This window comes from Mesoplodon mirus (genome assembly GCF_964341445.2).
Source record: "Mesoplodon mirus genome assembly, chromosome: 10".
Lineage (NCBI taxonomy): Eukaryota > Metazoa > Chordata > Mammalia > Artiodactyla > Ziphiidae > Mesoplodon > Mesoplodon mirus.
The window spans coordinates 28,108,399-28,132,093 of record NC_138986.1 but is presented as its reverse complement, the minus strand read 5'-3'; the positions used below and the strand labels follow the sequence as shown (position 1 = coordinate 28,132,093).

Here is a 23,695-nt window from a genome sequence, read left to right as displayed (position 1 = left end):
AGGTTCTTAAACAAAACACACACACACACACACACACACAGAAATGTGACTGAAAAAGAAAAACTTAAAGTAAGTTTTTTACTGTTAACAGATAGAGGGAAAAGGTTTAAAATTGTAAGGTTAGAACCATATATACCATATAAATATTCTATAAAATAGCTTCTTACAAAAAAAATGGCTAGGAAATAGTGCACAAATTTAAGTTTATTCAAATCATCAGATTCATATGAGGAGAAATGCTTGCATTTATATTCTCCCCTCAGAGGGTGTTAGGAGAAATTTCCTATCTCAATGGGGACCATGATAAGAAATTTCTTATCTCAATGGGGACCGAGGGCATACCCTTGTGCATGAAGACCATTCATTAAGTATATTAACATTTACTAGACTTAATAAAAATGATGTTTAAATTAGGAAACGATAAATATGTAGAATATACTTTAAGTTATCGACATGGTTAGAAACACTTTACTCATTCAAGTGACATTTATTATTCAGGAAATATAGGCACTTTTATTACAATTAAGGATAAGTTTCAACCGTCAACAAGTAGATTAACTCAGATCACTGGAGAATTACTTAGATATTGGTTACTAAAATAGCTCCTTATATCTTTAATGTACTAATCAAACAACAATTTTAGAGATTGATAACAAAAAATATCTAACAAATAAACTCTCTTCTTTGTGGAAGGGAATATAAAATAGTGATGTGTTAAAGAAAAAAATCCATGTGATTAAGGTCTTTTTCTCAGTGTCCAGAAAAATCCAAATATTAAAACATTCCCACCTCCAGGGGTTTTGTGTTGGCTAGTACTTACGTGGAAAGCCAAAGTTTCAAACGTTAAGTGGGTTCTGGTGGATTATTTATATTTGAGATATTTGTTTGAAAACCTGTCTTCTAACTACTTCATCTTAATGTCTTTTTTGGCATGCTTCTCAAAATTCTCTTTTGAGAATCCATGTTTGCCTCTCTGACATGTTCTTTTTTCTGTCATCATCACTTCACACATTTATTAAATCATGTCTTAAAATAAGATTTCCTCCATTCCTTTGGCCACAGTGCAAACTGCATGATTTCAAACTTGAAAAAAAATAATATAAAAAGAATCTCCAAAAATTTTCATGTTGTTTATTCTCACAGTATTTATGGATTTCAAAGTATCTCATCCTCACAATTCTATGAAGTAGAAAATTCATCTGAAGTAGAAAGTAGAGACACTGTACTGGCAGAGAGAAACTACCCAAGATAACAGCTGGGAAGTGGCAGAATTAGAGCTCAGCCCCAACACTTCTGGCCTTCTGACCCCAGGTTTAGGACTTTTTTCACCAAAACACACAAGTGCTGAATTCAGAAGAGTGGTTGGTTAGCATCATTAAGCTCATTTAAGGACATGTGTCTACAGATAATCAGTTAATTCTGTAGATTATCTTTGGTAGTGAATTAATTCCTTTCATCCCACACCTGAACTGAAGTCTTGTAATTCTGGAGGTTTGAAATCAGAATTCAATGAAACATTCTTTTTCAATTAATAGTTTAAAGTTCATTAAGTAATACTAACAGAAAACTCTGCCAATTCTGATAGTATGAGAAAGTCTTTGAACTCATTTTGCCTTCCTTAAAACGGAAACCCCCTTTTACCATCACCTGTGTTTGAGTTATTCTAACCTAATTTTTGCCTAAATGTTTTCTTTTTCTCCCTTTGAAATATAAGAACCATCATATTTCCAGCTTACATGTAATCTACCTTCTACAATGGGTTTATATAAGGATATCACAGAATCTCTGGTGAAATTATGACACATAAATAATAGATTTCAGTTACATTATTTAAAAAGTTTTGCACTTCTCCATAAAAAGTTGAAACCTTAAGAAATACTGACATTGTAAAAACAATAAAACTAAAATTTGACTGGAAAAATAGCTCCTAATTTTAAGAACTGGTCAAGGGAATAAGTGTATACTTGGCAAAGATATGCAAAAGAAACGGAAAGATACAGTTTTTCAAATATTATCCAACATGTAGAAGCACAAAAATTAACTTGACAGACCTCTCAACCAATACTGAAGTCATCTGAATTATTTTATGATTTTGTTTAAGTCAAATATCTTGACTGTTTAGGATATGGAAAAAACATCAGTATATGTTTACATGATCTAATGGAGAGTGCAAACAAAATATGGAGAAGACGGAAGCTATTGATCACTTTTAAAAACCAAGTCACACTCTGCCACCCCGTCAAACTCCAAGTCTACAATTTAAAAAGAGGATATAGGACTTCCCTGGTGGCGCAGTGGTTAAGAATCCACCTGCCAATGCAGGGGACACGGTTTTGTCCAGGAAGATCCCACATGCCGCGGAGCAACTAAGTCTGTCTGCCACAACTACTGAGCCTGCACTCTAGACCCTGCATGCCACAACTACTGAACCCACGTGCCACAAGTACTGAGCCCACATGCCTAAAGCCCGAGCTCCACCACAACAGAAGCCACCTCAATGAGAAGCCCGCGCATTGCAACGAAGAGTAGCCCTTGCTCGCCATAACTAGAGAAAGCCCATGCACAACAATGAAGACCCAACGCAGACAAAAATAAATAAATAAAAAAATTTAAAAAGAGGATATAAAGATTACATTAATAGTCATATTAATAAAAATGAATCATTTTATTTTGCACGCCTCTACTTACCTATTAATATGAATTAAATTCAGTGCAATGCTGTGAAAAGATATACTAAGTACATAAAAATGAACGATGCTGTCCTTCAAATATAGTCATGCAAAGATGATAAGCACTTCTTCTAACTTCCACCCTCATAACTGTGATTGATTTTATTACTGAATAATCCACATGTTAAAATTTACTACTATTGATATAATAAGGACTCTCAAGATAGTTGAATGGGATCTGGGATTCAGACCAACTATCTCAGAACAAAATTTCTCTGCAGAGAATCTCTTGATTTGACTGGTGACTAAATACCACAATTTCACTGGAACTAGGCTTTAAGAAATCTAATAACTGGTGAACACAGAATTATATTTAAAGGTCAGGTAAAAAGATAACTTCATTAATTCTTAGAAAATACCTTCGTGACACCTCAGTTTTAACAACTACACCTATTCCAAATAGTACTGTCCAGGTTATTACTTTGCAATATATCACACACCTCCAATGCTAGTAAGAAAAGTACACGCCTGTGGCCAGAGGGACCTCTGGGCAGAGTGGGAGGACAACGGGCCAGGAATGAAGGAGTGGCTCTAGGCATAGCCTCACTGAGGGTCCACTTCACTTCTGAACTAGTGCCCCCCTCCAGCCAAAGGCAGAGGCAGCGTGGGATGGTGAGGGTGAGAAGTACTGAGCTAGGAGAGATGAGATCTTGCTCTAGATAAAAATGCCACTAGCTATGTGAACTCTGACACGTCAGCCCTTCTGCTTCTCGGTTTCACGGTAAAGGGATTGACAGTCAAAGATTTAAGGTCCTAGCAGCTCTCAAAAGAGTTTACACTCTACGATTTTAATGTTTACCCTACTCCTCAGAGGGTTTTGTTGAGGATCAAATGAAGATGTATATAAATAAATTTTGATACAAATAGAAGTTACTGTTGTTGTCTTATAGATTTTCTTCATTATACTAAGGAAGTGTGGAAACAGTTTTGAGATGCAGTACAACATGTTCACCATATGGTGAGACATTTATGAACTATAGCCTACAATTTAACCTAAAATGTTAAAATTAAAATGTCCTTTTTCCCCAGCTTTATAAAGGTATAATTGACAAATATAATTTTATAACTTTCTTTCTTATACAAATTACTCAGAAAAGATTTATGGTTTTAATTTTAATAAATTTAGCTGATTTATTATTTTGTTCATTCAGAACCTAGAGCAAAAGCCTAATGAACAGTTCCTAAAATAAGTATCTAATAAAAGTTGTATCCAGCTCTTTCCCTCTCTAACCCATCTCTCACTAAGACACGAGCTGTATTTTTTAGAAACATACCTTATCATTTCTCTTTCATCCTCATACCTTTGGATAGCTCTATTTTATCTAGAGAATAAAATGTGCATTCCTCAGTAGGGCACAGTTTGACCCCAATCTACTTTGCAACTCAGTTCTTCCTAAACACATCCATCTCACCATTTCCTCCAGCTAACCTAAGATTCAAACCACTGCCTAGCCAAGTCAAGCTCGCTTCCAATTGTTTGTTTAATTGCCTCTCTCGGTTCAGCGTGCCCTCCTGCAGCCCCATCTGCTGATGAGGCCGATGACAAAGACAGAGGTGAGACCTCGGAAGGTATTTTAAGGACTCTGGAACTCATTCTGACCACCACAGAAACCCATTTAAGAGTTTTAAGCAGGGAAGTAACAGGATCTAATTTATTTTTCAGAGAATCACATTGTCTGCTGTGGGGAGAATAAGCTAAGGGACAGGAGTAAAAGCAGGGAAGTGGAGGGAGAAGAGGGATCCCGAATGGCTTCTGGTTCAACCTAAATGACTGGGTACATGTGCCGGAGTGCTGGGTGGGAAGACCTGGTGTGGGGCAGGGGAAGTGGAAGTGGAGGAACTGTTTGGGGGCAAGAGTTCTGCGTGGACGTGTAAAGTGTGAGAAATCGCTCAGCTGCTTTATCCTTCTATATTTCAGTGACTCTTGGTTTATACTGTGATTTTAGAATTTATCACACTCTGACATAATTTGTTGCGTGCTCATTTGTCTTCCCAACCAGACAGTAAGTTCCTTGAGGGCAGAGACTGCCATATTTAGTCCATATCCTTAAGAAAGGGACTTAAACAAAGTAGCCACTTAAAATGATTTTAGAATGAATAAAGATAGTATTCTAGAAACTCTGAAGAATACAAACCAAGGAAGAAAGAAAATCTTACTTTTCTAGCAGTCTCCATTACCCAGAACTCACCTTGAATAAGGTCAATAGAAGTCACAGCAGACCGTAAATGCACTTCTGGGTCTTGTCTTCCAGCATATAAACTCACTTATATATAATATATATCAAATCAACCCCTCCTCTTAAGCCTCTTGCATGAAGGCCAGTGGGCCCATATTGACTAGTTCTGTGTAAATGGTCTTTCTTTATACTGTACAAAGCCAAAAGCTGATAGCTTTTCAGTAAGATTTTTATTTTTAAACATCCTACTACATTGTTTTCATAGTCCTTCATTTCAGATTCTAATAGATTAGTTGTACAGTCAAGAACACTTAACTATTTATCCCTTTTTAAAACTGGTTTGAATATTGAATAGACTCACAGAATATTTAAGACAGAACCTCACCAAATCCAGAGCCCTCATTTACCTGCAGGGATGAGAAAACTGAGGCCTGAAGAAATTACTAAAGATTCTATAGTCATTCAGAAGTGAAGTCAGGTGTAGAAACTAGTTCACCTGTTTCCTACTGCAGGATTTTTTTCCACAAAGATTGGCTTCTTAATGAATAAGATGGATTTGGCCATTTTGCAAAGGACTACATAGTCTGCTTTTATAACTTTTCTATACAGCAATATCTCAATAAATTTTATAGGAAGGATATGCCTTAAAATGAGGTCAAGCATTTTAATAACTAAAAATCAAGCAAAGCATTCTTACCATGTATTACATGGCTTAGTGGTAATGTTCCTGGGATAGTGCACACACCAAGGGACATGCATGATTTAAAAGGCCCACTCAAGCCCTATATGGCCATGGAAAGCTGAAGGTAAGTGGAGCCAATCCTACGTATAATTGTGAAGTTTGCAAGACTTGCCTTTATCATATCGGGCTTTCCTTTTATTCTTTATCTTTAGTCTTTATCTGTCACAGTGGTAATCGTGCTTCCATTTCAAAGGCCTTCCTATCTATCCTCTCTGCTCTTTCCGTTTACAGAAAAACAATTTTATATCTATTATCTACACCTTGTTGGTTGATAAACTTAAGACACTACTTGAATGAACTTTAATCAATCTGGTAAATCAATCAGACATTTATGTTCTATCCCCTTAATCCTGAAATGTGGAAGGAAAGATTTGTTCCTGGAAGAATTTTAGACCTCAGCAGAAAGATAGGGATCAAGTGGTGGAGACAGGTTCTCTCCCTCCTAGTCATCGGTCTGAAGGCAAACCAAGTATTGAGTTAGGGTGCAGAGAATGTGTCTACAGGAGCAGCCACGGTGGGCCCCCCACTGTACACAAGAACAAACAAAGCTATTGCTCTAACTTTTAGCGGTATCTGCAACACTAGAAATCTAAAATTTCTAAGGTTTGGGATAATTGTTAATTATTTTAGTGATTTAAAATTAGAACTCAAAGTATTTTCAAAGCTGATGTACACACTCACCCTGTTTACAATATAAGTATGTTACACTCATATAGTATCTTATGCTTATAGAGTGCTTTCATACATGCTTTGTGATTTGAACTTCAACAATATATAATGCAAACATCATTTCTAGTTTAAAAATGAAGATTCTAACATTTGCAGGTAATAAGGATAATAAAAGGCACAGCCAGACTGAACATAAGAGTTCCTGAACCAAGTATTTTCCCACTGTAATACGTAACTCAGTGATATTAGAGTGTAGCAATATTAAAATAACTTGCATATGTAAACTCCAAATACCTTCAAAGTAGAAAAGTAATATTGTTCCTAAATTTCTAAATAAAGTATGTTGATCTTTTCAAGCTCAAGTTTCTTCCTCTTCTTATAACTCTCTGTCAAAGACAACTGTTTTGTTATTCTGAGCTGTCTCATCTTTCTAAAAGACTTCAATAGCAGAAAAAATACCATAAAAACCCTAAAGCTAATGAATAGAAATAGTCATCTTTCAATACCAAAAATACACATTTCTCACCTAGATGCTTTTTCTTCGATATCCTCTGAAAACCTTATTCAAATTAATTTAAAACATTAGCCTAAAAATTTGCAATTGTATAGTTCATTTCAACTCTGTGATTGATATACACTTTAATAACTAGCTTCTTTGCATATTTTCTTAATTTTCTAATTTTGAAGAAACACGATAGTACTGGCAGGATGTATTCTGTTTCTGCCAAAATGCATTTTATCTGGGCTTTCCTTGAAATGAATTACAAAATGTGATTATCCATAAACTATGGTTCCTTTACCCAAGGGAAATTGAATCAGATTTCATATTATACATGTTTAAAACTCACACGTTTTGCTACCTTTAAGTTATCATCTGCTCAATAGAATAGAGGTTGGGAGTGTCTACTATTAAAGTTACCAAATTCTGCTTTGTGACCGCCTGGAGGGGTGGGATAGGGAGGGTGGGAGGGAGGGAGACGCAAGAGGGAAGGGACATGGGAACAGATGTATATGTATAACTGATTCACTTTGTTATAAAGCAGAAACTAACACACCATTGTGAAGCAATTATACTCCAATAAAGTTGTAAAAAAATAATAATAAAGTTACCAAATTCAAATTTGCTTTTGAAATAATTTAGAAAGAAAAAATGCTGGAATATAATTCATCATGTGTGAAAACTGACCATTACAATGCTACGAGATAGATTTCTGAAGTGAAATAAATGATATCCATTAAAAAATAGAATCTGAACATTGAAAGAACAGTTAAAGCAAGAAAGGGGCTCACCAGTTTGAGTGAAACCAAATTGACGCAGAATCTGATGAGCGTCCAGCATGTTTGATTGTTTTGACTTCGACTGTTGTGAGGAGGCTGATACTGAAGTAAATGAGAGATTTTTGTTAACCTGTAATAGGAAAGGCAAATCAGAAACGAAAGCGTAATTTCCTGGGTTACTGATGCAAAAACTGGATGAGAAATAGTTGCTTACAATGCAAACCAGGACACGTGTCGAAAGGAGTGGCAATGATTTATACGCTTAGTTTTTAAGAGTTTACAAAACTTTAAAGTTTTTACAGAATAGTTTTTATCAAAGAAGGAATACAGTGGTAGTGAAAGTGTAACTATATTAAAGTCAATCTGCCTTACTTTGAAAACACATTTGCTTATCATGGAATTGACTTTATTAGTAACTCAGAGTGGTCTTAAAAGTTATGGCAAAAAAAAATGTGAAAAATAAAACTGACTCCTTGACTGCTTTCAATTAAGAAAGGGTTAAAATGTTTCACACCCACATTTCTTTAGCATTTTTGAAATAGCAGGTACTTCCTTTTCAGAGACTGCACAGAAAACACCTGTAATATTCATGTTTATATACATCATGGTGACATAGATAACACAGCTGCAACCTAACTTGCCAAGTGAAATAGTTTCCACTGCATCAAAAAATCTCATTCTTAAGACAATGTCAAAGAACAACTAAAATAATGAACAAGCAAAATTTCTGCAAGTAAACACAATGTTTTACAACACAAAAATCCTACTATAGTTGTCTGAGTACAATGCTTTCACAGAAATGAAATTCATAACAAGTGCAACATTATAACTACAGCTACTGTAGAAAAATACATGTCACAAAAAAGCTTTAAATGTTTAGTAAATTAATAAATTCACTTTGTAACTCAAACAATTTCAGCAGTGATCTAGTCACTCATTATTAATAAACCATTCATTTATCTTATTCTTTTTATCATTTTCAAAAAGCACGATAAAATGTGATCTAATTTTGAAAAAATTTGAAACAGTTTCAAAAGTAATCTGTGAATTAACAAACTGTTAAATGATAGTTTATGGTATGTAAATATTAGTAGATGAAAATAGCTCCTTTCTTTTTTTTTGCAATAATCAAAACTACACAGAGGACTTCTACTGTATTAGTATTTAAAAATTCCCTTTTGGTGTTCTGTATACAATAGTACTGGGTTGTGGTTACATACCCTTTATCTGACTCATTATTTACATAATGTTTGTAAATACTTCCCTTCTTTCAAACAGTGATAGTAAATGGTATATCTTAGATTAAGTTTTTCTCTTGAAGGAAAGATAATTTGGTGAAAAAGTCAATTAAGACCAGATGATAATACAGTTCTAAGGTTCCTAAACTGTTGTGCTATCATCTTATAAAAAAATAAAAATATTTTTCAAAGTAGTTAGATGGGGTCAAATACTACATCAATACTAAGAAAAATTATCCAGCTAGAAAAATTCTGTAAGGAGCCATTATTAAACACTGACCAAAATTAAAGTTGACCATATTGATACAACAGCTAAAGTAACAATGCAATCACCTAACATCATCGAACTTCATTTTCCATCTTTAAATGGAGGTAATAAAAGTAGTATGTATGCTTCAAAGGAAATGTGCCTGAAGAGCAGTAACAATGAACTGGTATTATAAAGTGCTATTCACATAGGCTAACCATAAAGCACTAAATAACATATTAAATATGAACTAGATTAAACAAAGTATGTTGGTAAAGGGAACCTAAAGTGCTATACGAATAAAGTGCTATATAAATATTAGTTATCATTAAAATCACTACAAGTAAGGGTAATTAAAAATATGTAATGCAGTAAGAAGATGCAGTAAATTTTTCAGAATGCTATGCTTTTAAATGGAAGTACTCTATACAAAATGACATATTTATCACTTAACTATTTAATCCACTTCTCTTTTTAGAATCATTTTTCAGTTTTACTTCTGTGTTCTTAAAATTTTTTATCCTATGTGTCAAACAAAGCATTTTGAAATCTGGTGCAAAAGAACAGGTGTATGCTGGATACCACACACACACACACACACACACACACACACACAGACACACACACACACACACACACACACAATCTGCCTTAATTTACTTGTGTTAAAACAAAAATGGATACCAAGAAAGCTAGAAGAGGATACTTAAATGCCTCCACTCAGACAGAAAGACTTGTCACTCTTTTTAAGTAAAATGTTGTTAAAAAAAAACCAACTATAATCTACTATCACATGTTTTTCCTAAGCATTTTTATAATTTGCTCTTTCTGGACACATTTCTTAGAGACTATTTTGAATGTCCATGAAGGGATAAGTGGCAACCTAACAGAGCAGATAAGTCAGTTTCTAAGGCCGGGGTAATTGTTAATTATTATAGTGATTTGAAATTAGAACTCCAAGTATTTTCAAAGCTAGCTTACACATATTCACTACTTCATTTAAAGGAAGAAAAATAATAACAACCATTAAATACAGTGAAGCAATATCTATTTTTGAAATGTATGCTGTGGAAAAGAATTGCTTAATAATTTTACAACAACAGAAAGGTTGGCTAAGATAGTCTACCCTACAACAATCTATCCCCTTTTTACAACACACTTTTCTGCTTGCTTCATGCAAAAACCACAGTCGGCCAAAGTCAGTTTAATACCTCCATACTGTGTAAAAAGAAAAGCATAAAAATTTAATGAAATTCATAATAGAGAAAAAGAAAAAAAAAACCACCTAGAACTGCCAAGTTAATCACAAAACTGTTTTGCCTACTCTTTCTGGGTATAAACAGTTTTGTGTAAAATATGCAAATACTAATTCTCTAGGAGGGGGTTAATTTTCATGTTAAAAAAGTCATTGCTCTAACCTAAAATTGAATGCACAAAACTAAACAGGCCAGCAATAGTTTACCTTTTAGCGACTAAATTGTAAAACCACTGGGAGATATATAACACTGATTTCCATATACACTTACAAGTCTAATCATTTCAGCTGACTTTATATGCTATATTCACCTGAAGAACTGTTTTTAAAGTTTTAACTTGTGAAGACACTCCAAATGGTTTTAAATGGTAACAGAAAAGATATTAATACTGTCTATATGCTTATGTTAACAAATTTGTCCCACGTCCTCCAGACAACTGTCTAGTTTTTGAATTAAATTTGAACAACGCAGATAATACTTTAATTTGAAGACAGTTCAAAAACCTAGGCCGTATGTAGGAAATGTTTTGTTGCAAGTTATATGTGTGTTGTAAAAATTAAAATCCCAATATTACAAAACAAGTTAAACAGAAAACTTGAGCCAAAGTGAGATTCAAGTTATCTGAAGTAGGTCTCTTAATATCTCATAATATAAGTTTTAAAAGCAGCTTACATTTCTGTGATATCTACGTTAGTAAAACCTAAGAAATGAGTTGGCTACAGTGTCATAAAGAGAAATACAACATGATTTCTAGGCCCCAGATATTTTCCTTGCAAATTGGGACAGTGAAGTGAGGGATTAGAAAGAAACACTGTTAATTAAAGAGAAATTTTTACAGTGAGGTAACGTGCTAGAAAATCTCCCCCAAATCAGTTCACCAATGCTGTATTAACTAAACTAGAATTCTAATTGGGACCAGTCATAACAAAGTTTTACTTTGTAATATTTAATCAAGATTTTTTGAGCCCTTGATACATATACCAAGGACTGGTGGTTAAAAGATTACTGATATATTCCTCTGTGAGAAGCTCAAAATTAAGATCTAGTCCTGGTTCAGACCAGTTATCCAGTAGTAATATGCCTTAGAGAAAGCCAATTTACCTCGATGCATCTTGCAGTAACAAACCTTTACCTCCTTTCTCTCTTAGTGTATTTCCTGACTCCAGAGAGAAAATTTGGTGCTGGACCCCCCGAAATCCTCACTTCTAAGAACATACCTCTTGCACCTACCTTTCTGTTTCTCCTAATGTCAGAGAAAGAGGTACCCTTCCATTCAAGATTAATCCCTCCAGCTGTCCCCTTGGGGATATCCTTAAAACTCTTCCAAATTCTACTTCCAAATTCTCTACTGGCTGTTTGTCTAAAGGCTATAAGCATAAATCTTTCTACTTTAGTACAAAAATAGAAAATGTTCATTGCAGCTCTATTTACAATAGCCCGGAGATGGAAACAACCTAAGTGTTCCTCATCGGATGAATGGATAAAGAAGATGTGGCACATATATACAATGGAATATTACTCAGCCATAAAAAGAAATGAAATTGAGCTATTTGTAATGAGGTGGATAGACCTAGAGTCTGTCATACAGAGTGAAGTAAGTCAGAAAGAGAAAGATAAATACCGTATGCTAACACATATATATGGAATTTAAGAAAAAAAAATGTCATGAAGAACCTAGGGGTAAAACAGGAATAAAGACACAGACCTACTAGAGAATGGACTTGAGGATATGGGGAGGGGGAAGGGTAAGCTGTGACAAAGCGAGAGAGTGGCATGGACATATATACACTACCAAATGTAAAACAGATAGCTAGTGGGAAGCAGTCGCATAGCACAGGGAGATCAGATCGGTGCTTTGTGACCACCTGGAGGGGTGGGAGGGAGGGAGACGCAAGAGGGAAGGGATATGGGAACAGATGTATATGTATAACTGATTCACTTTGTTATAAAGCAGAAACTAACACACCATTGTGAAGCAATTATACTCCAATAAAGTTGTAAAAAAATAATAATAAATAAAAAGAAAACAAATTCTCACTGTGATTCCATAATTTCCTTATGCTTCACTGAAAGTTAAATTTCTTGAAAAATAGCACCATATACCATATACCTCAACCATTCACTTTCAAGCAGCTACAACAAAGCTTTTATCCATCAGAACACTAAAACCAAAGTTAAAGTCATCGTGGACTTCAAATGATCAAATTTAGCAGATTCATTTAGGCCTCTGAGATAGCTGACATTGTCAGTAACTCTCCTGTTTCTGGGAAACCATTTTTCTGTTGGTGATCCTGCCACTGCCTATCAGTGTTGTTTGCTAGACCCACTGGGCCCTCTTATTCCCTCACAACACATGGTAATCCCGGGCAGTAATGTTTGTTTTCACTGCTTCATCTACCTTTTATGCTGATGATTCTTCAATATATTGGGTTGGCCAAAAAGTTCGTTCGGGGTTTTCCACAAGATCTTTTGCAAAAACGCGAACTTTTGGCCAACCCAATAAAACTCTTCTGATTGGTAAGTTCAAAACCAAACTAACCTTTCCCCTGCTGTTCACTTCCTCAGGGAAAGATATCACCATCCCCCCAGCTGCCCCAGCCAGACAGATGGGCATCACCTTGGACTGCTTCCTCATGCTTCACACAGAGTCACTCATTAAGTCAATCGGGTGCTCTGGCATCTGACCCCACTCCTCCCCCACAGTTAGTGTTACTGCTGCAATAGTCTCCTGACTTGTTTTTGTATCTCTTGTCTCTTCTCTAATTCTTCTTCTATACTCCTACCAGGATGATTTTTCTAAAATGCTAATTTTATTGAGCAACACTTCTGTTTAAAACCCATCATCAACTGTTCCACTGGATAAAATCCATACTTTTTAGTATGGCATACAAAGTTTTCTATATTATAACAACTACCTAGCTTTCCCACCTTACTGCTCCATCTCCTATGTTCCAGCTACAACAAATTGCATACAGCTTCCCAGACATGCCAGGTTGTTGCATGTCTCTGTGACTTAGTTCATGCTGTTCCTGTTTCCTGGAATGGGCTTCCTTCCTGGCTCCATCTTCCTTGTGGATACCAACTCCTTCTCCAAGCTTTCACTCAAGTATTATATCATGTACGAAAAGCCTTTCAGACTCTCCCAATAGAACTTACCTCCCCCTCCTTTGTCTCTCCACTGTCCCCACATCTTCTAGTACTATGGCACTGGTAACACTTTAGTATGATTACTTATACTGTTAGTTATCATCCATCAGACTGTAATCTTCTTGAGGGTAAAGAACAGGTTTCGTCTACCTTTCTTTAGTAAGTGGCTGGTATAGCACTAATAAGAACTACACAGAAGTCAAATGCATTAATACATATGAAAACAGTGCATGTTTTAAAACCTTACCCAAAATTAAGGTGGTATTTGTATTTAAGACTTCTCAAATATAAGTAACTTTTTTTTTTTTTTTCAGTACGTGGGCCTCTCACTGTTGTGGCCTCTCCCGTTGCGGAGCACAGCTCACGGGCCCAGCCGCTCTGCGGCATGTGGGATCTTCCCGGACCGGGGCACGAACCCGTGTCCCCTGCATCGGCAGGCGGACTCTCAACCACTGCGCCACCAGGGAAGCCCGTAAGTAACTTTTTGATGATAAGAATTACAGAATAATGGGCTTAAAAGTAAGAAACTCATTAATTTACATGGTTTAATACTCTTATTTAACTCTAGAAACAGGAGTGTGAAATAATAGAAAAGTATACATATAGGTCTCTGCCCCTGGTTCCTGGCACAGAGCTCCTGAAACCCTTGTGGTTTTCTAAGTGGTAAGAGCACTGGGAGCATCTCTTGTCCTCGTATTTTATCTTTGACTCTGGTTCCTGAAGCTGAGCTCCAAAATCTCTTGGAATTTCCTAGGTGATAGGAATGTCTTTTGTTCTAGGGAAGGGACTCTTGGTGGGCTTCTAGATTGGAGATGAAGAAATGATGAGAAGCTAAGAATTTTCAGGCCCACTCTCCATTTTGCAGGGAGGAGAGAGGGGCTGGAAATGGAGTTAATAACTGACCATGCCTACCTGAAATCACCATAAAAATCCCGATGATATGGGGTTCGCAGAGCTTCCAGGATGGTGAGCACAGGGACGTGCTGGGAGAATGTCACACCCAGAGGAGGGCAAGGAAGGTCCACGCCCCCTCCCACATGCCTTGCTCTATGCATTTCTTCCACCTGCACGTCCATCCTTTATCATATCATTTTATAACAACCTGATAGGTAACAAGTAAACTGTTTTCTTGAGTCCTGTGAGCTGCTTCAGCAAATCAATCAAACCCAAGGAGGGGGTGGGTGCAATCTCGATGTATAGTTGATTGGTCAGAAGCACAAGTAACCTGGACTCGCAACTGGTGCCTGAAGGGGGGTGAGGGGGGCAGGCTTGTGCGACTGAGCCTTTAATTTGTAGGATTTAATGCTATCTTCAGGTAGACAGTGTCAGAATTAAGTTGCAGTTCACCCAGCTGGTGTCTCAGAACTGCTTGATGAGGGAAACCCCGCCACCTCTGGTGTCAGAAATGTCGGAGTGTGAGAGTGAGGGAGACGGGAGGAAAACTGGGTTTTCCTAAAACAAGGGTTCTTCCTGTTTTCTAAGATATCCAGTAACAAAAGTCCATAATTTCGTTTCGTGGCCTATTGTAGCTTGTACTACTCCTACAGCCAAGCCAGTCTTCCAAATACTGTCAAAATACTGTTTTTTAAAGGAGTTTTAAAAATTTATTTTCATTGGAGTCTCTATTTTTTTAAAACTTTTTATTTTTCAGTGAATAATATGTTCCAAGATAGTTTAAACTATAATACAGATCATTACTTCACCTTTACGGCATTCTTGAATAAACCTTAGCTCGGTTACATTTATATTCATTTAGGGTAGATGATATCAATAATTGAAAAAAAAAAAAAGATAAAGTCCCCTGGCTTCCAGAAGCTTACAGAGACGTGTGGAAATTCAGACGTGTAAAGATTAGAGGTGGAAGCAATACCATGTAAAATTTAAAAAGAAGGAAAGATGGAAGGGAGAGAGGGGAGGAGGGGGAGGGAGAGGGAAGAAAGAAAAGCGTTGTTCCTCCCTGAGGGAATTCATAATTTAATTCTGGAAAAGACAGGCAAAATTTATTACAATTGAAGGCAGAATAAGCCCAATCATATAACATGCCAGGTATGAATAAATATGTCTGAGAACATGAGAAAAACAGACTAATTCCATTTGTGAGGAATCATACAAAGCTTAATGGAAATAGACTCATACCATTTCTGGTATGCTTCAGTCCACTCCTAAACAAAGGAAAGTGCAAGGAAATTTGTAAATTATAAATGTATGTGTAAGTCGTCCAGGGCTACTGCAATTCAGAGCAATGTAACAGACTTCTAATACCAATTACTATCTCAGAAGTAATCAGATGAGAGAACTCTTTTACCTTCCCATCATCAAATCTGTATCTGAGCATCTACCCATACTTTCTACCTATTTGCCTATCAGAAAGGATGAAAACGCCCTTCTCTTAAGGCTAGTTTCTCCACTGGTATTCAGGATTACATCCCCTTTCACATTTTCTAGGACTTGAGTCCAGCAATTACCACCTCCACGGGACATTATCAACTTCTCCATCACCATTGAATTATTCCCATCAACAAATAAATATGCTTTAATATTGTCCATCTAATGTTCCCCTCCAGTTGCTGCTTCTCTGCTCCCCAGTTAAAATGTCTTAAAAGAATGGCCTACACACTCTCTGCTTTATATTCTCCCAATCTGTCTTCAACTCACTTCAATTGTGCTTTTGTCTCAGCCACTTACTGAAACAGCACTCATCTACGTAACCAAAGGACACCACCGTGCCTACTTTCTGTCCTCATTTTACTCTTTCTCTCAGTAGCATGTGACTGTTTCATCACTCCTCTTTCTTAAAATACTTCCTCTGGGATTTTCTGACATACCCTCTCCTGGACCAGGGCCTCAGGTATTTAGCTATAATCTCTCCCCAGGTGATCTTACCATATCTGACAGTTTAGAACAAAAAGGACTTTAGCCCTGACTTCTCCCCTGAGCTTAAGACTCATATATCCAATTGCTTACTTCTCAGCTATAGTCATATTGAAAACTCCACTCCAGTATTCCTCACCTCATTAAAAAGCACTGCTACCATCTACACAGTTGCTGAAAGCAGCAATATAGAAGTTATTTCTAATTTCTTTCTCTTACACCACATCTAATCCATCACCAAGTTTTGTTGAATCTACTTCCGAAATATATCCCAAATCTGTCCACTGCTTGCATTTCCATTATTACCATTGTTAAGCTAATTAATCTAGGGGACCATTAGACTGAGGTGGCACTAATGCCAGGGTAGCCTATGACCACAAAATCTAAGCCTGTAAATACTTCAAGGTTGCAAAATTGAAACCTAAGGACAACTAATCACAACAGCCAACTAGGCTTTAAACTATAGCCTATCAATAATTTCCTTGTTTTGCTTCTTCCTTTTCTCTATAGAAGTCTTTCCCCAGCTCCTGTTGGTGAAATGCTTCTAATGATTTCTGGCTAGGCCCTGCCCAATTTGAATCATTTTTTGCTCCAAAAAAACCTCTTAAAATGTTTAATATGCCTCAGTTTATCTTTTAATACCATCCTAGTCCAGGCCACAATCTCCTCTTTCTTGAACTGAGACCCTTACTCTCCTTTTAAAATCTGTTCTCACATTCTCTCTAGCTTAACATCTTAATCACTTATTTCTCTAATTAAATCAACATCCTAAACTCCTTACAGAAGGACAGCAGAATATGCCACCCCAAAATATGTCTCTTTGGCATAAGGATTACTTTGAGAAACTTCAGACACAGGAGTTCTGAAAACAGAGTGGAAGTTACCCTTTTGTAAGGGAAATATATTGGGTTGGCCAGAAAGTTCGTTCGGGGGACTTCCCTGGTGGCGCAGTGGTTAAGAATCCGTCTGCAATGCAGGGGACACCGGTTCGAGCCCTGGTCTGGGAAGACCCCCACATGCCACGGAGCAACTAAGCCCGTGTGCCACAACTACTGAGGCTGTGCTCTAGAGCCCACGAGCCACAACTACTGAGCCCGAATGCCACAACTACTAAAACCCGCACACCTAGAGCCCGTGCTCCGCAGGAAAAGAAGCCACTACAGAAGTCCACGTACCGCAACAAAGAGTAGCCCCCGCTCGACGCAACTAGAGAAAGCCTGTGCACAGCAACAAAGACCAAACGCAGCCAAAAATACAGTTAGTTGTGCTAAAAAAAAAAAAAAAAAAGGTTCACTGGCCTTTCTCAAAAAAAGAAAAGTCTGTTCGGGTTTTTCCTAAGATGTTATGGAAAAATCTGAACGAACTTTTTGACCAACCCAATACATTAGAAAGGGGATCGACTATACCAGGAAAAGAGCTATCATCAGGGACAACTTTTTCACCTGAGAGACTTATCTGCATGGCAGGGTAACCTTGTCTACTAACCAGTTCCTCCTCTCACCTTCCCTTGAATTGCATTCTGCCTCTGATAGCCCCAGATCTCTCCATCCCTTTTCTAGGCTCAGGATGGTATATAAGCCTCAGTTACCTGGCAGCCTTTGGAATATCTTAACTTTGTGGAGCTCATGTATGTATGTAATTAAAATTGTATCTTTTCTCCTGTTAATCTGTCTATGCCAATTTAATCCTTAGACCAGCCACAGAAACTAGAAGGGTGGAAGGTAAAGTTTTTCCTCCCCTACATTACCATGCTTGCAAGGCCCTTTAAAAGGCATGCCTGATCTCCTGATTTTCTCTCCAACTTGTCAGGAAACACTGTTCTTCCTTGCTCGCTCACTATCCCACTTAAGCTTAGTGGTGTTCTTTCTGCTCCTCCAGCATGCCAGTTTTATTCCTAGATGAGGACTTTTGCAGGACAGGACTAGCTCCTTGTCAAGTATTTCTCTCAGAGATGCCTTCCATGATCATCCTTTAGAGTATAACGTCCCCCACTCATTCTTTGTCCCAAGGGCTTATTTTATTTTCTTCACATCACTTCTTGCTGAAATCATCTTATTTCCTTTTTTGTTATTTGTCTCCCTACAATAGGATATTCTTATTCACTGTTGTATTCTCCATGTAAGCACATGGTCTCTCTCTCTCTCACATACACACGCACACACGCACACACACTTGGTATACATTCAATAAACATTTGTTTAAAGACTGTTAATGGAAAAAAAAGGAATAAATCTTCAACAATATAAAAATCTAGATGGGATTTAGGGAAGAAAAAACTTAGGTACCTGGTAAAAATTTATTATCCTGGATGTAACAGATGGGAAATGACATAAATATATTCTGCTTTTAAGAGTAAAGTCTTTTGACAATGGTAAAGACCATTCAATGGGGAAAGAATACTCTTTTCAATAAATGGTGCTGGGACAACTAGACAGCCATATGCAAATGGAATAAAATTAGACCTCTACATCACATCACATTAAAAAAAATTAACTCAAAATAATCACAGACCTAAATGAGTTAAAAATATAAAGATCCTAGAAAACAGAGAAGTAAATCTCTGGAACATTGGGTTAGGCAATGGTTTCTTATATATGACATCAAAAGCACAAGTGACAAAAGAAAAAAATAGATTAACTTAATTTCATAAAAATTAAAGCCTTTTGTTTTAAAGAATACCATCAAGAAATTAAAAGGACAACCCACAAAATGGGATAAAACATTTGCAGATCATCTATGTGACAAGAGACTTGTATCCAGGATATATAAAGAACTCTTAAAGTGAACAATAAAAATAAATAATTCTTTTTTTAAAGAACAGGTAAAGGAGTTGAATAGACACTTCTCCAAGGAAGATATAAAAACGGCGCAACAAAAATACTCAACACCTTTAGTCATTAAGAAAATGCAAGTCAAAATCACAATGAGATGCCACTTCCCACCCACTAGGATGGCTATAAAAAAAAGACAGAAAATAGCAAGTGTTGACAAGGATGAGGAGGAACTGGAACCATTGCTAGTGGGATTCTAAAATGGTGCAGCCACTTTGGAAAACAGTTTGGTCGTTTCCCAAAATGTTAAACATAGAGTTACCATATGACCCAACAATTCCACTCTTAGATATATACCCCAGAGAAATAAAAACATATGCCCACACAAAAACTTGTACACACATGTTCATAGTAGCATTCTTCTTAATTGCTAAAAGGTATAAACAACACAAATGTCCGTAAACTGATGAATGGATAAACAAAATGCAATATATTTATACAATGGAATCTTATTTGACAATAAAAAGTAGTACTCATACATGCTACAAATGGAGGACCCATGAAAACATTATTCTAATCTACAGAAGCCAGTAACAAATGATCACATATTCTATGATTCCATTTATATAAAATGTCCAGAATAGGCAAATCTATAGAGACAGAGAGTATATTAGTGGTTAGCAGGAGTTTGAGTGTTGTGTGTGTGTGTGTGTGTGTGTGTGTGCATGTCCCTACCCAGAAATGGAGAATGATTGCTAAGAGATACGGGGTTTCTTTTTGGCGGGAATGAAAGAACTCCAGATAGTAGTGATGGTTGCACAACTCTGTGTATATAATAAAACCCAATAAACTGTACACTTTAAAAGGGTGAATCTTATGGTATGTGTATTATATCTCAATAAAACTGTCATAAAAAATAACTAAAGACACTAGTAGGTTAATCTTTCTAGACCTTGATTAATTTCCCAAAATGTCATATTTTCAATGACTAGTCTACTTTTGTTAAGTACTAGGAATACAAAGATGAATGACATGAACCTCCACCCTCGGGAAGTTTCCAGAATAGCAGAGGACGTTCTCCATAAAGTCTTTTGCCAAATATGTGCAGAACACTTTACTCTTTGGACATTCAGACAGCATTACAAAAGATGGGTACGTAATACATGTGTTAAAATAAAGAGAAATAGCTCTGAACTGCTAATCAAGAGGATAAACTACTTTTTTGACTCCAGTTTTATATTCTATACATACTTAAGAAGATTTAGTAATCTTAGAGCTACAATCATTACACCAATCATTGCTATCAGGAACAAGTTTCCTGAACATCTGCAGCCTAAGTCAGAATATAGCTTGTTCTCCTTTTTCCCCATCTTCCTTCCCCTTGTCTATATTCTATTTCCTGTTGACTTGTGATAATTAGGTAAAAAAGTGATGGGTCCTGACTGATACTGGACAGCTCAGTGATGGGATAAGCCCAGTGTTTTCTGACACATTTCCTCCATAAGATGCCCCATGTGGAACAAGACAATAGGCTACTTACTTCTGTATTCCAAGCACCTGCCACATGGTAGGAGGTGTCTACTGAGTAAAAACAGTATTTCCAGTGCACTGACATTACATAAAGCAGTCTTTGAATATACTAATACCACTTTAATTCTTTCCCTTCTGGAGGTCTCTCCTTTCACTTTGTGACATATATAATCATATTTGATAAATATACGGATGTCTAATTATTCAACTGAATTTTGGGAACAGACAGAAGAAAATAAGAGGGAAGGACGAACATGTGGTGTTATTCCAACTCTTTTAAATAAAACTTATTTTCTTGACAACTGAGTTAAAGGTTGTACATAAAATAACCTTGCTTGTAGAAGGAAGAAAGCTGTTGTGTTGATAACATCCCAGATACAATTTAGTTGAAATTGATTAGTAATCAAGGGCCTTTTTGTATACCTCCATTTTTCAGACCATGGGAAAGGAAGTATGAAACACAGTATAAATGATCTAGAGCATTATCAGCACAATATATCATTGCCGTTTATGTGTGGCTTTACATTCATTTCAAGGCTTATACACTTTACTCAGCATTCACCCATTGGAACTGTATTGCTGTCTCTTACCTATAAAGTATCATGTAATATTTCTCTCAGAGAAGGAAATGATCTTGCTGGCCCTTTACTGAAAGTATATGCCAATCACTTAATATTTTTAAATCTTCAAAAATATGAAGCTACTTGCTGAATTCTCAAGTGCCAGTATTACGATTCCTTGATAAATCCGAGCTCAAATGCAGAAGATATGTATCAGATGAACTTTGTAAAAGTTCTATTACAACTATGAATGGTACATTTCAATTCTTTGGTGCATCACAATGAAAACTTAAGTTATCTTCCTGGTAGTAAAAACCACTCACTCTAGAGACTGTCATACCCAGTGAAGTAAGTCAGAAAGAGAAAAACAAGAATCATATATTAACGCATATATGTGGAACCTAGAAAAACGGTACAGATGAACGGGTTTGCAGGACAGAAATAGAGACGCAGATGTAGAGAACAAACGTATGGACACCAAGGGGGAAAGTGGGGGAGGGGTGTGGGATGAATTAGGAGATTGGGATTCACATGTATACACTAATATGAATTAAATGGATGACTAATAAGAACTTGCTGTATAAAAAAAAATAAAATAAAATTCAAAAACAACAACAACAACAAAAACCACTCACCTTTGCAGCACAGGCTCGTATCACCTCCTAAAAGAAATAGGATAAAATAAGTAAAGAAATACTCATAATTTCATTTAATAAAATATCAACTCTTTTTAACACATTCAGATATTAATCTCTTAATAACCAAAATCAACATTTGGGAGAGTGTTTTTTTTTTGTTTTTTTGTTTTTTTGTTTTGCGGTACACAGGCCTCTCACTGCTGTGGCCTCTCCCGTTGCGGAGCACAGGCTCCGGACGCGCAGGCTCAGCGGCCATGGCTCACGGGCCCAGCCGCTCCACGGCATGTGGGATCTTCCCGGACCGGGGCACGAATCCGTGTCCCCTGCATGGGCAGGCGGACTCTCCACCACTGCACCACCAGGGAAGCCCGGGAGAGTGTTTTTTAATCTAACACCTGCAGGTGTCACTCTGCACTGTTCCAATGAGCCGGAAAGAATATAAATTAAAGAGATTCAATGACATGATTTTGGTTTGCCAAAGCAAAATGCACTGACAAACAAGACTCTGGAGGGCCCACATGTAACTGCCTCAAGAAAAATTTGTCTCCTCAGTAACTTAGCATAAACACTAAAATTCTGTACTGGGACACTAACATATCTAAAAGACACACTCTGAACTGCAGTATATAATTATCTCTATAAATAAGAATACCCATACATATAATTCTCAAATTAATAATTTACTTCAGAGGAAATCTAATAGTAAACACTTTTGAGGAGTAAAGGATATGACTGGAGGAGCTACAGAAGGGGACTGCCTACAACTCATGGGAAAAGGCCAAGAAAAAGTCACTTTTGAAAAAGAAATTAGTCAAAGGCAACACAAAACAGATGACTTGTAAATTTGCTGCTAGGGAGACACAAATAATATTCTAGTCCAATTAAGGTTAACCAGCATATATCATCAGCCTAGTACAGCACTAGGAAAAAATGGTAACGATCAATGTGGAGTTTAGAAAAAAAGAACTGAAAAAGAACAGTGTCCTTTTGTTTTTAATCCAGAAATTTCTAAGGGACATAGACTACGTCTAAAGGATATTAGTAATTTCAATCACTAAAAGGAGACAGTAAAACTGACTGTGGGCATGAGATTCTGATTGCCTGCACTGAATCTCAGCTCCAATGTTTCCATCTGTGTGACCTTGGCAATATTGCTTGATCTCTGTAAGCCTCAACCTCATCTTCTGTAAAATGGGGATAATACTAGCATCCACATTATAGGATGGTTTTGAGGATTAAATATAGTGAACACGTAAAACACTTAGCACAGTACCAGGAATTCATTATGTCAGTTTCTACTCATAATTAAACAGATGTTAATAATCACCAATTATTAAATGGTGAAATCTCCTGTGGGGTAGAGAAAATTAATCTTTTTTTTTTCAAAACTGGCATAAAACATTTAAAAACCCATTCAATCCCTGTTCCTATGACTCTGCTTAACAATCAGCTCTGTGATCACTGACCCAGATATCAGGTTAATTTTTAAAAGGGTGAGTGGTCTTGAGTGCTCAAGCAGCTAGAGAGGTATACCTTCCATTATAAGATGTTTAAGTTTATAAATCAACTTTTTGTGGAACTGTTTACTATTACCAGGTACCCCAGATTCTGAGCAGCTCTGGATACACTAATAAGACCAAATTTCTGGGTTTGAAACCTTAGAAAGACATGTGTCACTGCTCTCAAGATACTGTCTACCTGTGAGGTCTTATCTGGATTGCAGAGCCTTTTAGGTATTGCTGCAGCAGCAGCACAAAGTCGGCTCTGTTAAGTATGAAACAGTTAAATGAGTTTTATTATGAGTAAATGACAAAGCTACCAAGAACAGAAAATTATCTATTT

The 23,695-nt window shown here is 36.6% G+C and overlaps 1 protein-coding gene across 1 annotated transcript in view; it reads right to left on the bottom strand.

Moving 5' to 3' along the window:
- The window catches only part of AHI1 (Abelson helper integration site 1), a 202,686-nt gene that overhangs the window by 105,269 nt on the left and 73,722 nt on the right, over positions 1–23,695 (bottom strand). Inside the window, exons 20-21 of the mRNA XM_082634082.1 lie at positions 21,851–21,877; positions 7,608–7,725 (exon numbers count right to left, since the gene is read on the bottom strand). Coding sequence (XP_082490208.1) covers positions 7,608–7,725; positions 21,851–21,877 — 145 coding nt within the window. The remainder of the gene's footprint in view (positions 1–7,607; positions 7,726–21,850; positions 21,878–23,695) is intronic.